The sequence below is a fragment of the Rhincodon typus genome, chromosome 30 (assembly GCF_021869965.1).
Source record: "Rhincodon typus isolate 14 chromosome 30, sRhiTyp1.1, whole genome shotgun sequence".
Classification (NCBI taxonomy): domain Eukaryota; kingdom Metazoa; phylum Chordata; class Chondrichthyes; order Orectolobiformes; family Rhincodontidae; genus Rhincodon; species Rhincodon typus.
In genome coordinates this window covers 36,694,143-36,710,763 of record NC_063361.1, presented here as the reverse complement: position 1 = coordinate 36,710,763, position 16,621 = coordinate 36,694,143, and the positions used below count along the sequence as shown (strand labels likewise).

Sequence of the window (16,621 nt, the reverse complement as noted above, 5' to 3'; positions counted from 1 at the left end):
AAAAGGGGGTTTTAACTCAGTGAGGGTTGCATCACATAGGAGCAAATATAACCCCTCTATTAAAGAGGGAAAAAAGACAGAAAACTATTGGGCCAGTTTGCTTGATATCGGTCATGGGGAAAGTTCTAGAACCAATCAGTAATTATGTCCAGAAAACTTGAGGTAATCGCAAGAGTCAGCATGGTATCAAATGAAAATCATGTTTAACCAATTTACTGGAGTTCTTTGAAGGAATGACATGTGCTCTAGTTAATAAAGATCCTGTAGACATACTGTACTCAGATTTCCAGAAAGCATTTGATAAGAGGTCTTTTAACGATTACTGCAGAAAATAAAAGCTCTGGTATATGGGATAACATATTATCCCGCAATAGCCATAGGGTTCCCCTTGTCCTTACCTACCATCCCACCAGCATCCACATCCAGAAGACCATCAGATGCCATTTCCACCACCTCTAGCGAGATGCCACCACCAGACACATATTCCCCTCCCCTCCCTTGTCTGCCTTCTGCAGGGACCATTCCCTCCGGAACACCCTGGTCCACACTTCCTTCACGCCCAACACTGTCCCCCCACAGCCCTATGGCACTTTCCCCTGTAACCGAAGATGCCACACCTGCCCATTTACCTCCTCCCTCCCCAGTATCCAAGGGCCCAAACATACCTTCCAGGTGAAGCAACACTTCACATGCACTTCCCAGAATCTAGTCTACTGCATCCGCTGCTCACAATGTGGTCTCCTCTACATTGGGGAAACAAGGCATAGACTGGGTGACCGCCACGCAGAGCATCTACGTTCTGCCTGCAAAAAAGACCCTGCACTACTTGTTGCCTGCCACTTTAACGCACTACTCTGTTCCCTGGCCAACATCTGTGTCTCTGGCTTGCTGCAGTGTTCCAGTGAAGCTCAACGCAAGCTGGAAGAACAAAACCTTATTTTCCGCTTGGGGACACTGCAGCCCTCCGGACTCAATATTGAGTTCGATAATTTTAGGGCCTAAACTCCCCCATATCCTACAGACCATACCTTGTTATCCACACAGCCTGCCATTACACACTACCTGTAGTTAGTCACTAATAGTCCCCATTAACAACTATTCACCCTCCCAGCCTGATCGTTATCAACTCCTTCGTCTGTCCAACTGTCTTTATCTCTCTTAAGGCTGTATCCTATCGTTTACTCCCCACCCTATTTTCTGCATAATAACTGATGTTTTCCCAGCCACCATCAGTTCTGAGGAAGGGTCACCGGACCCGAAACTTTAACTCTGTTTTTACCTTCACAGATGTTGCCAGACCTGCTAAGCTTTTTCAGCAACTTTGTTTTTGTTCCTGATAACATATTAGCTTGGATAGAAGATTGGCTGTTGGCAGAAAAGAGTATGCATGAATAATTGGCAGGATGTGACAAGTGGAGTCCTGCAGGTCTCCGTGCTTGTGCCTCAACCTTTTACAATTTACATCACTTAGATGAACAGAGTGAAGGCATAGTAGTTAAATTTTCAGAAAGCACCAAGATAAAGTATGCTGTGAAGAAGACACAAGGAGGTTGCAGATAGCTTTGGGCAGGGTTGAGTAAGGAGCCAAAAATCTAGCAGATGAAGTATAATGTGGGAAAGTGTAAAGTTGTTCACTTAGGTAGGAAGAATGAAAAAGTAAAGTATGACTTAATGTGAATGACTGTGGAATTCCAAGTGCAGAGGGATTCAGATGTTCTAGTTAGATTCACAAAAAGTTAACACACAAGTACAATACGTATTCAAGAAGCTTAATGGGATGCTATCCTTTATTACAAAGAAAGTTGAAATAACAAGTCAGGATGTTATACTTCAGTTGTACAGGGTATTCGTAAGATTATATCTTGAATGTGGGGTGTAAATTTGGTCCTATGAGGAAAGGTTGAACAGGCTGGGCCTGTTTCCACTAGAAGAGTGAGGTGGCTTGATTGAAAAGTCTTAAGAAGGTGGAAAGGATATTTTCTCTTGTGGCTCAGTCCACAAATACGGGACACTATTTTACAATTAAGGGTTACTGAAGATGGAGATGAGAATTCTTCCCTCTGAGGGCTGTGCAATTTTGGAACTCTCTGCCTCAGAAGGGGCTGAAGCCAGCATAATCAAATATTTTTAAGACAGGTAGACACATTCCTCTTTAGATAAAGAATCAAAGTTATTATGGGTAGATAAGAAAACTGAATTCGAAACACAAACTGAGCAGCCATGATCTTATTAAATAACAGAACAGATTCAAGGAGCTGAGATAGTAGGAACTGCTCTACACCTTGTTATCTCAGATTCAAGGAGCTGAATGGTCTTCTTCTGCTCCTATTTTATATATGTTTGCATAAGGCCCAAACAAAGGATGATTAACACAATAATGTCATTGGCTTGGAACCCAAGGCACATTCATTTGGCAAAGCAGTACACCTTCAATGCATTGCATATTACTCAGAAACTACTCCAAATATCTAGATAATATTCAATACACACATACAGAATCCTTCTCAATATGTTATTCACTTCCATCAATTCACAGTCATGGTCATTTTGCGTTCAACAATGAGACATATTCACTGCAAGTTTAAAGTGTTCCACAGTCTAACATTCCCCATAAAAACGAACCTGAAGTTCAATTCCTATCCCACCAACAGTTGCAAATAGCAATGCCACATTACTTTGTTCTTTGGATATGTCAAAAGTAGCTGCTATGAACGCAGGTGGCTTGCAGTGAGCATCATTTGCAAATTCCAAATGTTTACATTATAGAAAATATATTCACTAATACTAACCAATGTTGTACTTTCTACAGACATTACTTAATATTCAATTCCAAATTTGACAATGCACAATGTGAACAGTAGTCACAGCTAGGTAGCAATTGCTGTATTCAGTAATACTTCTGCAGTTTCAAAAGATCCATTTTTGCCTCAAAGAAAAAGTTACCTTACTTTCTTATAAACACCGTGGTTGAAAGGTTAAAGATTGTCATCTGATACCTATGCTGGTGGCATCGTGGTAACGTCACTAGACTAGTAAGCCACAGTGCCAGGCTAATGTTCTGGGGAAAGCAAAGTACCACAGATGCTAGATGATGTTCTGGGCATACTGGTTCAAATCCCACTGTTGCAGGTGGTGGACTTTATTTTATATTTGTAATAAATTCAAAGAGCTAGTTTGATGGCGACCATGTAACCATTGTCAACTGTCATAAAACCCACCTAGTTCAGTAATGATCTTCAGGGAAGGAAATCTGTCAGGCTTACATGGTCTGGCCTACATGTGATTCTGCAATATAGTCAACTCTTAACTGTGCCCTGAAATAGCCCAAAGGGCACTCAGTTGTATCTAAACACTACAAAAGTCAAACAAAAAGGAAAGAAGGGCAGCCTGGCATCAACCTGGACACTAGAAACAATAATGATCCGTAGATGCCTTCCTTAACAACATCTGGGGGCTTGCACCGCTATAGGAAGAGCAATCTCACAATCTGACACATTCATGCTTACAGAATCAAATCTCACAATGTCCCAGATACAACTATCACCATCTCTAGGTACATTTTGTCCTACTAGCAGGTCAGACCTAGCAAAGTGATGTCATAAAAGGTACACACAAATGGCACTTAGAGTCAGAGTCATACAACACAGAAACAGCCCTTTCAATTCAACTCATCCACACTGACCAGACATCCCAATCCGACCGAGTTCTATTTGCACACCCCCAAACCCGTCCTATTCATATACCCATCTAGATGCCTTTTGAAAGTTGTACCTATACCCACCTCCACCTCTTCCTCTGGCAGCTCATTCCATACATATACCACCCTGTGTGTGAAAAAGTTACCTCTCAGGTCCTTTTCAAATCTTTTCCCTGTCACCTTAAATCTCTGCCCTCTAGTTTTGGACTCCATCCACTCTAGGAAAAAGACTTTGGGTATTCATCCCATCCATGCCGCTCGTGATTATTCTTCACATGCAAGGCTGACAAGACATCAGACTGCTGGATATCAAAGTCAAACTCAGAATCCTACAATTTAGCATGACCCATCCACCTAAGCTGCACATCTTTGGACTATGGGAGGAAACCAGAGCACCCAGAGGAAACCCATGTCGACATGGAAAGATTGTGCCAACTCCACACAATTGCCCCACGCTGGAAGCGAACCCAGGTCCCTGGCACTGTGAGACGGCAGTGCTAACAACTGAGTCACCGTGCCTTGTATAGTCATACAGCAAGCAATGTTTCTTCGAACTTCAAAGCATTGTACCGAACACTGTCTAAGATTGATGCATGTGTTTTAAAAGGAGCGTTGTTTGTACGTGGTCTGTTCATTTCCAACACTACACATTCCCAACTGCTGCACAGCTGTGTGCACACCACACGCCACATACAATTGAGGGAATATTGTTTATAACCTTTTGTTTACAAAATTTTGCACTGCAAGTCTTTCAACATGCTCCAATATAAAAATAATCAATCTGTTCAGAGATGTGTTGTAACATCTCTACAGTCATCACATTCTGAGATGGGACTTGAACCTGGACTTTTCATTAGAGGTAGAGGTAGGGACATAGCTACCACATCACAAGACCCTTAACCTGCTCCTAAAGGAAAATTATTTTTAATCAATCCATTCAGACATCTGATTACACACATCCAGAAGAGGCGAGACTGGATCTTCTGACCCAGAGATAAAGACACCACTGCTGCGCCACGAGATACGTAGGTACGGGAGCTTGATCCAGAAACTCCAAAGGCAAAAACAGGTCCTGTGTCCACCCCAGCCGAACAGAGACCAAACCCAATGTCGTCAACACCAAAGTGATCCACATCAACCATTGTTCCAACTGTGTCAATCATTCCACTGCCAAAATTATTTTTAATCAAACTATCTAATATGTTAGAATACACCTCTGGGATAGGTGGCACTTGAACCTGGATCTTCTGGCTCAGAGGTAGGGCCCACAAGAACCTTGAACCTGCTCTTAATTCAAGTCCCACCTGCTCCAGAGATATGTAATAACATCTCTGAACAGGTCGATTAGAAAACAACCTACAAATATACAAGCACACAAGAGACATCAATTAATATCCACTATTTGATACAATTAAACACCCAATTAATTAAATTTATGAAATCAGGCAAATTTATAATATTGTTTCAAAAATACTGCACAAAAGAAGAATCAGAGTACAAAAAGTGAAAATGTCAGTTTAAACTTGATATGAAGAACAATGCTCAACAGAAAATGTAGTAGACATCAAGGTATCTGGAATCGTCAAAATCTAGTCAGATGGTAATTGAAGTTAAAGTGTTTGAAAGGGGAGCTCAGTAAGCAGATGGCTAGTTATCTTCTTAAATCTCTTCACATATCACTGTCTGGTGGGTCATGCTTCAGTGAGCTGGATTTCAGAAAACTAAAAGACTGAGCTTTTTGGTTACTTGATTTTTAAAGAATAAAGTGCTGCCCAGAATATTCTTCCCTATCAAAACACTCACTTAGAAGCAAAGTGCTCGTAGTCAATTAAACGAGACTGAGAAGGTAAATAATAAGCAAGTGCAAGCAAAGAGACAACTAGTCCTAAGTTTTCCAATTGATGTAATGTTAACATCGATAGTGAACATCTCATTTTAAATGGGTTACAGTCCATGATACGCAAACACAAAAATCAGAAAATCAAGGCTATAATATAGTCACAAACAGGGCAATAACCCCTCAGGATTAAACCTTCCCTCTTTCACTCCACATTTTATATATAAATAGCCAGAGCACGGTGTAACTATAAGCTGTTTGTTACTCATATTTCCACATGTAGCCTATTCTCTTGTAACACCTGTTGGAAACTTTAATTCTGTTAAGTGCAGGGCCTATTGAAATAAAAATGACAGGGCATAATTTCTCTTGTGTAACTAAACTTGAATCACATTTTTTTTTTAATAGTTACATGGCCATAATTTGTATAACAAAGTATTCTTAATAACAGCAGGGGTATTGCATTTATATTTCAGCTGTCACTCTCTCTCCCTCCCTCAAACTGTTTGCCTGATGAATTCTGACAATAGGTTTTAATGTGGACTCTTTACACGGCATCCAGGAGAAAAAGTATCCATCTCTGCACAACATGCACCCACTGTGATCACTGTATCATGACACACAGTAGCAGCATGGAGACTGGCACACTCGATTCCACATGGAGAACAACTCCGCTACAGTTCAGAGGACAGGTCACTGGACCCGAAACATGTACTCTGATTTCTCTCCCCAGATGCTGCCAGACCTGCTGAGCTTTTCCAGAAATTTCTGTTTTTGGAACGTTGCTATAGGACCTTGGTCAGGGTAAACAGAGATTATGACAGAAGGTGTATCAGCTTCGTCATCTTCAAAAAAAACATTTCCCGCAACTCATCCCTCACATCCCCTCCCTGCAATAACAACCAAAACAGAATCCCCCTTGTCCACACGTACCACCACACCAACCTCCGAATCCAACGCATCATCCTCCAACACTTCCGCCATCTGCAATCTGACCCCACCACCAAAGACATTTTTCCCTCCCCACCCTTATCTGCTTTCCAGAGGGACCACTCTCTCCGGGACTCCCTTGTCCGCTCCACGCTCCCCTCCAGCCCCACCACACCCGGCACTTTTCCCTGCAACTGCAGGAATGCTACACCTGCCCCTACACTTCCCCCTCATCCCATCCCAGGCCCCAAGAAGATTTTCCACATCAAGCAGATGTTCACCTGCACATCTGCTAATGTGGTATACTGTATCCACTGTTCCCGTTGTGGCATCCACTACAGCGGGGAAACCAAGCGGAGGCTTGGGGACTGCTTTGTGGAACACCTACGCTCAGTTCCCACTAAACAACTGCACCTCCCAGTCGCGAACCATTTCAACTCCCCCTCCCATTCCTCAGACGACATGTCCATCCTGGGCCTCCTGCAGTGCCACAACGATGCCACCCGAAGGTTGCAGGAACAGCACCTCATATTCTGCATGGGAACCCTGCAGCCCAACGGCATCAATGTGGACTTCACAAGCTTCAAAATCGCCCCTCCCCCTACCGCATATCAAAACCAGCCCAGCTTGTCCCTGCCTCCCTAACCTGTCCTTCTTCCCACCCAACCCTCTTCCCACCTCAAGCCCCACCCCCATCTCCTACCTACTAGCCTCATCCTGCCCCCTTGACCTGTCCATCCTCCCTGGACTGACCTATCCCCTCCCTAACTCCCCACCTACACTCACCTTTACTGGCTCTTTGACCTGTCTGTCTCCTCTCCACCTATCTTCCCCTCTATCCATCTTCTATCCGCCTCCCCCTCTCTCCCTATTTATTTCAGAACCCCATTCCCCTCCCCCATTTCTGAAGGAGGGTCTAGGCCCGAAACGTCAGCTTTCCTGCTCCTCTGATGCTGCTTGGCCTGCTGTGTTCATCCAGCTCTACACCTTGTTATCTCTTATACCACAATGGAAGATCTCTAACAGACCAATCACCTCAGCCACAAAACTGATGTGTAGGAACCAGAAACAATAAGTCAAATAATATTGCCGAGTGGGAAAGAAGACTCATATTATGACTCACCATATAGGGTCCACAGCTTATTTTGAGAAAGAAACAGTAATAACTGACAATGTTAGAAATATACGGGCTCATCAGCATCTGAAAGAAAAGTACTGTTTACATGTTCGTATCAGAACATTTTTGATGATGTTCCCACTCGAAACAAACTTACTGTGCTTTCTGTATTTCCAAATGAAACAGCAGTGGATTTCCAGCATTTACATTTTTAAAATCTCTACAGAGTGCTCAGCAACTTAAAGATCACAGATGGACCAAATTTCATATTTTAGCATGGCACCTTATTTTCCTGTGACAAAACTTTTCCAAAATCATTTAATACTCAAGAAAACCCATCAATCTTGAAATATGAAAAGCAATAGTCTAGTATCCATCCTGAAATGCCTGCCAAAACCTACAACCATAGTGTAGCTGGAGAACCAGATTTTAAATGTGCTCATAATTATTTATAATAAGCATATACGCATATCACCAGCTCTTGACAGCAAATTCAGCAGGAGGTGGTACCAAATCACCCGATCAATAACTTTAACAGACTAATTCCAGTTCCATATTTACATTAGTCTGGAAGCAGGTTGTCCATCACATTTTGGTCAAGAAACAGAAAAGAGTACCATCTCATTCCAGACGTCAATATACACAGAGATAGAAATTTATCTCAGAAAGTGAAGATAGGAGGGTGACACAAAATGGAGGATATCTGACTGACTACAACATCTGACATTTAATTCCACTAAGTGCAGAGGAACAGAAGTATCAATCGCCAAGTACAATGAGTAGCCAATCTAATATCCTCTGTTCTACATCACTGCACAAGATTAACATTTACCTATCAACTTTTAAGTTCAAGGGCTTCAAACCAAAAACAAAACAAAACTGCAACTCTCTAAAATTTAAATCCCAAATATTCCATGCATGAAATTACTTTCAGGGTTGGATCACTGCACGAGTAAAATGAAGGCAAGAATGGAACGTCATTCATTGCAAATGTCAAATATATAAAAGCCAAGCAAAATAATATTTAAACTGAAACTTTTCCCCTTTCTAAATACAGCCACACTCAAATCATAGTGGTCAAGACTCTAACACTTCAAAAAGCCGTTCAGCAGCTGCAAAACTGAAACATCATGACAATGTTGAAATATCCAAAGAACCATAGGCTCAAAGGTCAGATTAACCAACAGCCAGCCTTAGCCGTCAATATACATTCATCTAATGTTGTTAACACTTGCAAAGTCTTCAAGCTGGCTCTAATGGATAGTGGATTTTCTGTCATTACATGATGATTTGTCTAAGCTAGTGCTTTTAGAACACCTCTGACAACTTTAAGAATAAATAGTGGAAACAGGATTCTATCATTCTCTTCTTCAGGTATGGCTAATGTTATAAGTCACATCATTTAACAGAAAATACTACTTCCATTTCAGAATCCCTTTGACAACGTACTGCATAGGAGGCTGCTAAATAAGATAAGAGGTCATGGTGCTAGGAGCAAGGTACAGGCATGGATAGTGGATTGGCTGACTGGCAGAAGGCAGAGAGCAGGGACATAGGGTTCTTTTTCAGGACAATAGCCAGTAATTAGTGGAGATCAGTAGGGATCAGTGTTGGAACTATAACTATTCATGTTATACAATTAATGACCTTGATGAAGGAACTGAGGGCATTGTTGCTAAGTTTACAGATGACAGGTAGACGACAGGAGGCAAAGAGGCTGCAGAAGGACTTGAACAGGCAAAGAAATGACAGACAGAAATCAATGTGGCAAAATGTGAGGTTGTGCAATTTTGTAGGAAGAATAGAAGCACAGACTATTTTCTAAACGGGGAAAGGCTTTGAAACTCTGAAGCGCAAGTGGACTTGGGAGTGCTAATTCAGGATTCTCTTAAGGTTAACATGCAGGATTTGTTGGCAGTTAGAAAGGCATATGCAATATTAGCATTTCTTTCAATGGGGCTAGAATACAACAGCAGTGATTTACTGCTGAAGCTGTACAAGGCTCTGGTCAGACCACATTTGGCATATCTCGAGCAGTTTAGGACTCTATTTAAGAAAGGATGAGCTGGTCTGGAAGAAGGTCCAGAAGAGGTTCACAAGAATGATCCCAGGAATAAAGAGCTTGTCATATGAGGAGCTGTTGAGGACTCCGAGTCTGCAGTCGATGGGAGTTTAGAAGGATAAGGAGGGGGTACTCAGAGAAACTTATAGAAAACTGACAGACCTGGATAGAGTGGGCGTTGAGTAGTAGGAGACACTAGTAACCGAGGGCATCTTCTCAGAGGTGACTCACCAGTCAGCCAATCCACTAACCATGCCTGTACCTTGCTCCTAGCACCATGACCTCTTATCTTATTTAGCAGCCTCCTATGCAGTCCTTTAAAACTGACATGAGGAGGAATTTCTTCAGCCAGAGGGTGGTGAATCAGTGAAACTCATTGATGCTGAAGTCTGTGGAGGTCAGGTCACTGAGTGCATTTAAGCCAGAGATAAATAGGCTCTTCATGAGTAAGGGGATCAAAGGTTACATGGCGAAGGTAGAAGAATGGGGTTGAGAAACATATCAGCCATAATCAACTGGCAGAGCAGTTTTTTATGGACGACTGGCCTAATTCAGCTCCTTTTTGTCTTATAATTTTGTTTAAATTATTGGTCAAATCTAATATCTAGTATCAGCTGTTTCTGCAACACTTCAAAGTAAAAATCTTTTACTTATCAATCTCCATAGATTACATAACCATCTATACATAATCTACACCCCTCTAGCTACCAACCCACACATAATCAGGGTAGTTCCCCAACTCCCTCAGTTAAGATTATATAAAAATCTCTCATTTAATTAGAAAAATAACTGTACATATTATCACAACAAAACATTCTGCCAAGTCACAAACAGACTGCAAAATGACAGTCACTAGTGCTGTCTCACAAAGTCTTGAAGTTATACAATCTACTAATGCATCTTTCTTCTTTGACAGTCTTTAAATATACTTGCACATTAATTTATTTTGCAACATTAGTATTTTATCTGCTTAACTATAAAAGAATATTGATACAGCAAAACTTCCCAAGTACCCAATCTTACACTTTCTCTCATTCCACAACCAAGACACTCTTCTAGAGACCATTGTATAATAGACATGACATTATGTCATGCATCAATTCCGACCTTTTGTACAGAAAAGGTTAAACCATTTGCAATGACAACACTTGTGTCAGGTTCTGGCCAAGGTCTGGATAAAATTTTGACCCACCAGTACAAGCCAGCACCACATTTCATGATTCAAGAATCAGTTGTGTAAACAAGTTAAAATTTCTATAATAGTCATTCAAAATAAGATTGTGTTTTTAATTAAAAACAAAAACATAGACTTACAGTGGTGGGAGCAGGAGCAGGGGGTGGTGCATAAGATGGCCTTTCTGTAACAGAAGAAAGTAATAAAATATGTTTAATTTTGTTTTACGGGCACATCACATCAGTCACATCAATAGGAAAATCCTAACTATTACTATTCTGTCTCGCGAGATGTCTTAAATCTTTAACTAACCTCCGTGAAGGCAGTACCTGCTACCAAAAAAAATTCTATTGGTACATTTTAGTATCTCAACCAAGTGCCCATGCTTCCAGTGTAATTCATTCAATAAGGGGTAGAGTTTCTGAAGGGATTTCCAGAACTCCAACAAAACTTCATATTGGAAGAATTCCCTCTTTATTTATTTAAGCTTGGCTACGCAGGGAGAATTCCTGGTCTGAGCTATCACTTCAGGAGACGATTCATATAGGCAGAAACAAACTTTCCAAAGAGGAGGACAAGCAACCTGAAGAGACCTTACACACCTGGCAATACACGGTTAAGCAGTGCCATTGGCAAAGAGCTGTCAGCAACAGGCTGTGTACTGGTGGTGCCACAAACTCCTGAGACCTTTTTTTCCCTCCCTCACATGCTGGGTCAAGCAGCAGCTGCATACTAGTGTATTTCTACCAGATATAGCTCCATCCCAATCCATATCTGTGACACTTAAGTAGCATATTTTCCTCCTAACTTCCAATTTGGAACTATAGACACAACAATAGAATACTGCGACGGAGAGAAGCCAGCAGAATAGATGAGTTTAAAATCAGCATTGGGAGCTCGGACTGTGATGAAAGAGTTTCCGTTTCAATCTTAAAGATTTAAAGCCGCAAAGCAACACAAAGTAAATGGATTAATTGAAATGAAAAAAATTAGAAAGAAATTGTATTTGGAGACAGGAGGAGAAATCTTTGCTGTATAGAGAATTATAATGATCTGCCTTATTAGAAAATAGTGAAAGAAAATACAGAATTACGTTTCTATAGCAGGTTTTAGGACCTTTGACTCTACAGTGCTTCAGCATGCCTTAAGAAGTGTAGTCACTGTCATAGTGTAGGAAATCTTAGTTAACCTGCATAGATCAGAATCCCACAAAAGGCAATGTGATGACAGGCAGACATTCCATCAAGTGATCTTAGTTGAAGAATAAATGTCAACTAAGAAGAACTTCCCTGTTTTTATCTATACTAATGCCATGGGGATTTTCTTTTTACAACCACCTGAGACAGTTTAACATTGCATCCAAAACCAAAAATATTTGATTTTGAATTGGTCTTGTGTATTTGTTTGTGAAACATCAGTTTATCTAACAAAATTAAAATCATACATTTTGGAATATTGAAACATATTGCAAGTATAAATATTCACATACACATCTTCCCTGCACTGGAGCACTTCTGCATGTAATTACATACATGCTCCAATTATTACTTCCTGCTTTCCCCCTTCAACCACCAGAACAAACAACTACAACAATATGCCACCAAAATGGATACAGATTGCCTACAGAAACAATGAGCAATTAGAGACTAATCTAAACAGAGTTAACAATGACAAATGATTAAATAATTGCGATTGTAAGACTGACAACACTTGGTATTCAACAAATGACTTTCTTTTAAATCTGAAGAACTATTCAACAAAAAGTCTGTGTTTAAATTATAGCAAAAAATACAACGCTTGGTAGCTCATGGTTGAAAACTAAATTACACAATATGGAACAGAGCCATTCACAATAGGATGATCCAGTGTCCAAAGCAGTGGGACTTTCAGTTAACTGGTTTCAAGTAGGGCAGCAAATGGTTATATTTGTTGCTGGTACTTATAGGCCAGAGAACAAAAAACCTTCCCAGTCCTCGTTTGTCTTCAGCCCTCTAATCATATTAAACTACATTGAAAAGGGTAATTACTAGAAGTAAAATTCATAACATTGTTAAAGTCAGTAATGTGCACAAAACATCAGGTTAAAAATGCAAGACATGTAAAGAGGAACTTCCCAAGAAAGTGGATTTGAACGACAAATGACAAAAACTCTAAAGAAATGTTGCACTGTGCTGAAACAGCATACCCAATCACAAGTAGCTGATCTGTCATTAGCAGATCCAGCAGGTTTGTATTGACTGCAGCATGTGCTCTTGTGGTTTGTAAAAGAATATGGATCATTTAGGTGCAGAACACAGCTTACGTACATTGTAGTGCATTTAGTGGGCAATCAAACCAATCAGGCTTCTAGTATTTCTGCCAATCAGTAAATGTAGCAGTCACTATGAAAAACAGGTGAGTGTGGAGGACTACGATTTAATTAAAACACTGACAATAAGTCCTGGATCCACAGTGAGAAAACAAGGGGTGAAAAATTGTTTTCATAGTGAAGGAAAAGATTTTGTTTTATAAAATTAATCAAGATTACCACAGTAACAATCACAGGATCAACTTCAATATAAACTAGATTGCAAGAGTGCAGGTGGAGGAAAGAACAGTCCTGAACCAGCTCTTCACAAAACTTTCTACCACCCAAAGTAAATAAAGCTCCAAGTCACTTTGACAAATTCTATATTTTCTAAATGTTATAGCCAACATTTGCACTTTCATTCAAAAACAAATGCAAAATCAGAATTGTTTTGCTTACTTGACATGATGATGCCACCAGCCTCTTAGAATCTGAAATAGAAGGAAAAACACATTAGTAAAGCAAAATCTTTCAGAAACTGCATGCTTAGTCCATTTATTTCTTAGATGAAGAAAGGCTCGCATTTATAGAAGGCCTTCGATGACCAGCATAGACTCGGAATGAATAACAAGGTCTCAGAGCTCAAAATGCATCATAACTTGGAAGGACATTTTTACAGGGAATTACACTCAACCTGACTCAAAGGGTTAGCCAAAAAGTCAGGAGTATTACTAAAACAAGACATGCTGATGAAGCTTTTCATCACGCACTCATAGGTCAGAATATCAAATCCCAAAGGGATTTATTTACAATTTATACTGCAAGTGGAACAGGGTGCTGTTTGTTTGGCAAATGTACTCTGGCTGAGGCATTTTCATTGAGAACTCATCAGTGAGCAGTTACCCCAAAGTTTTGCTTAAATTCAAGTAAGGCAAGTCCATTCTGATTGGTCAAGATGTGTCATGGGAAATGGGCCAGAGACCTGAAAGTTTTTGATTTAATTTAAAAAATGTGCAATGCCTAGGCAAATATCTTTGCCTGCAGAGGACCAACGCCTGCGCAGAAATATACATGGCTTCTAGCAAACATTAGAGTCCCATTTTAAGCCCAACTAATGGTCATTCTCCACTGTATGTTAAAAATCTCCAAAATCATAAATGAGCCTAAGACTGTTACTTTTAGTCCTGAAAACTGCCTACTCTACCTCAAATTATCATGGAAAGTTAGAGTACCACAGTGTTACGCAAAATGGCATATTCCTTCAGCAGGAAACAACAGATGCAGTACTGACCGCCCTGTGCTTGCAAAACTCAATATAGTTTCCAACATCAACGTGATACTTCAAAAGGAGCAATATTTACTGTACAATCCTCAGTGTGAAAAGAATTACACTAACAACCAATTTAAGATTATCACTGCAACTCACAATGTGGTTCACTTACACTTGCTGGAAGCTGCATATATATTTGATTCCCTGCAAGCAACATTAACTTGTACAGACACTGCACCTATTCAATTAAACAAGAGTTCTGGGGGACACTGTTCCCTGGTGTACTTCTTATGGCATTGCCTTGATCAGTCAGTCTACCTGTGAACCAATCAGCACTCTGTTTATACCGCATGAGAAACATTGTTCCCTTTGAAATTTGGGAATATTCTTACATCTGAACTGACCAAGTCTAAGATGGAAACTTTCAAGATCATGTCTTTTCGTTCAGCAACACTCAGTGCGTACTCCAAAGTCATGAGTCATATCCCAATCCAGGCATCCAAGGATCTAGGCCAAGACTTGCAGTCAGCCACTGAAGCAAGGACATATGAGAGAGAGATAGAGAGACAGACAGAAACATAGATAGAGTGCAAAAATGGTCGGGGAGAGAAAAGCACCTCAACTTTGACAACAAGTTACAGTGCCATGAGAACGGAACAAAGGGAAAAACACGAACGTTTGACAGAAAATAGCCATGTTTTTCATCAGTTTTAATGTTTTTTCAGCAAGAAATTAGGGAGAATGCCTGCATTTTCATTTAAAATCTTCTGCCTTAACAGCAAAGACATTTGGGAAATTGCTATGCCTGCACTACACACTGCCTCAAGCTGAGAAAGCCACAACAATACCAATAGACACCACACATTAGCCATGGCTCAACGGGTAATACCTTCCCCTATGGGCAAGAAGATTCTGTGTTCAAATCCCACTACTGAGATTTCTGCAAGGTTAACTGAGGAGTACTACAACAACAAAGGTACCTTCCAATGAAACATTAAACGAAGACTTCATCTATTCTCCCAGGTGAATGTAAAATCTCCCATGGCACTATTCTGAGGATGTGGAGGTGCTGGCGTTGGACTGAGGTAGACAAGGTCAGGCGACACCAGGTTATAATCATCGAATCATAGAATCCCTACAGTGTGGAAACAGGCCCTTCGTCCCAACAAGTCCACACCGAACCACAAAGCATCCCACCCAGACCCATCCCCCTAAAACCCACCTAAGCTACACATCCCTGAACACTACGGGCAATTTAACATGGCCAATCCACCTAACCTGCACATCTTTGGACTGTGGGAGGAAACCGGAGCACCCGGAGGAAACCCACACAGAAACGGGGAGAATGTGCAAACTCCAGGCTCAGTGGTTAGCACTGCTGCCTCACAGCACCAGGGACCCAGGTTCAATTCCAACCTCGGGCAACTGTCTGTGCGGAGTTTGCACATTCTCCCCGTGTCTGCGTGGGTTTCCTCCGGATGCTCCGGTTTCCTCCCACAGTCCAAAGATGTGCAAGCTAGGTGGATTGGCCATGTTAAATTGTCCATTGGGTTCAGGGATGTGTAGCTTAGGTGGGTTATAAGGGGATGGGTCTGGGTGGGATGCACCAAGGGTCAGTGTGGACTTGTTGGGCCAAAGGGCCAGTTTCCACACTGTAGGGATTCTATACTCCACATAGACAGTCACCCAAGGGTGGAATTGAACCCGGGTCCCTGGTGCTATTAGGCAGCAGTGCTAACCACTGAGCCACCATGCCACTCCGAATCTAACAGGTTTATTTGAAATCACAAGTTTTTGGAGTGTTGCTCCAAAAATCTCCCAGGGTACTATTCTGATGATGTGAAGGTGTCAGTATTGGATTGGGGTGGACAATGTCAGAAGTCAGGAGACACCAGGTTATAAGATTTGGACCCAAAACTTTGACATTCCTCCTCCTCAGCGTGCTGTCTTTTTCCAGCTTCGCATCTATTGATTCTATAATCCCAACTTTTCCCTGTTATTCCCAATTTCCTGACCAATGTGTATCCCTTAACCAACACAACAAAAATTGATAATCTGGCTATTATCACACTGCTGTTTGTGGAATTTGCCATGTACAAATTGGCCACCATACTACTGACGTAACAGCAGTGACTGCATAGCAAAAAAAAACCTGATTGGCTATAAAACAAAGTGTAGAGCTGGATGAACACAGCAGGCCAAGCAGCATCAGAGGAGCAGGAAAGCTGACGTTTCGGGTCTAGGCCT

General features: G+C 41.2%; 1 protein-coding gene across 2 annotated transcripts in view; it reads right to left on the bottom strand.

The window, feature by feature from the left end:
* smarce1 (SWI/SNF related, matrix associated, actin dependent regulator of chromatin, subfamily e, member 1) overlaps positions 1–16,621 on the bottom strand; it is a 61,283-nt gene that overhangs the window by 42,772 nt on the left and 1,890 nt on the right. For both annotated transcript variants that reach the window (XM_048614364.1, XM_048614363.1), the window contains exons 2-3: positions 13,564–13,595; positions 10,958–11,001 (exon numbers count right to left, since the gene is read on the bottom strand). In XM_048614364.1, the coding sequence (XP_048470321.1) occupies positions 10,958–11,001; positions 13,564–13,570 (51 nt within the window). In that variant the 5' untranslated portion in view covers positions 13,571–13,595. The remainder of the gene's footprint in view (positions 1–10,957; positions 11,002–13,563; positions 13,596–16,621) is intronic.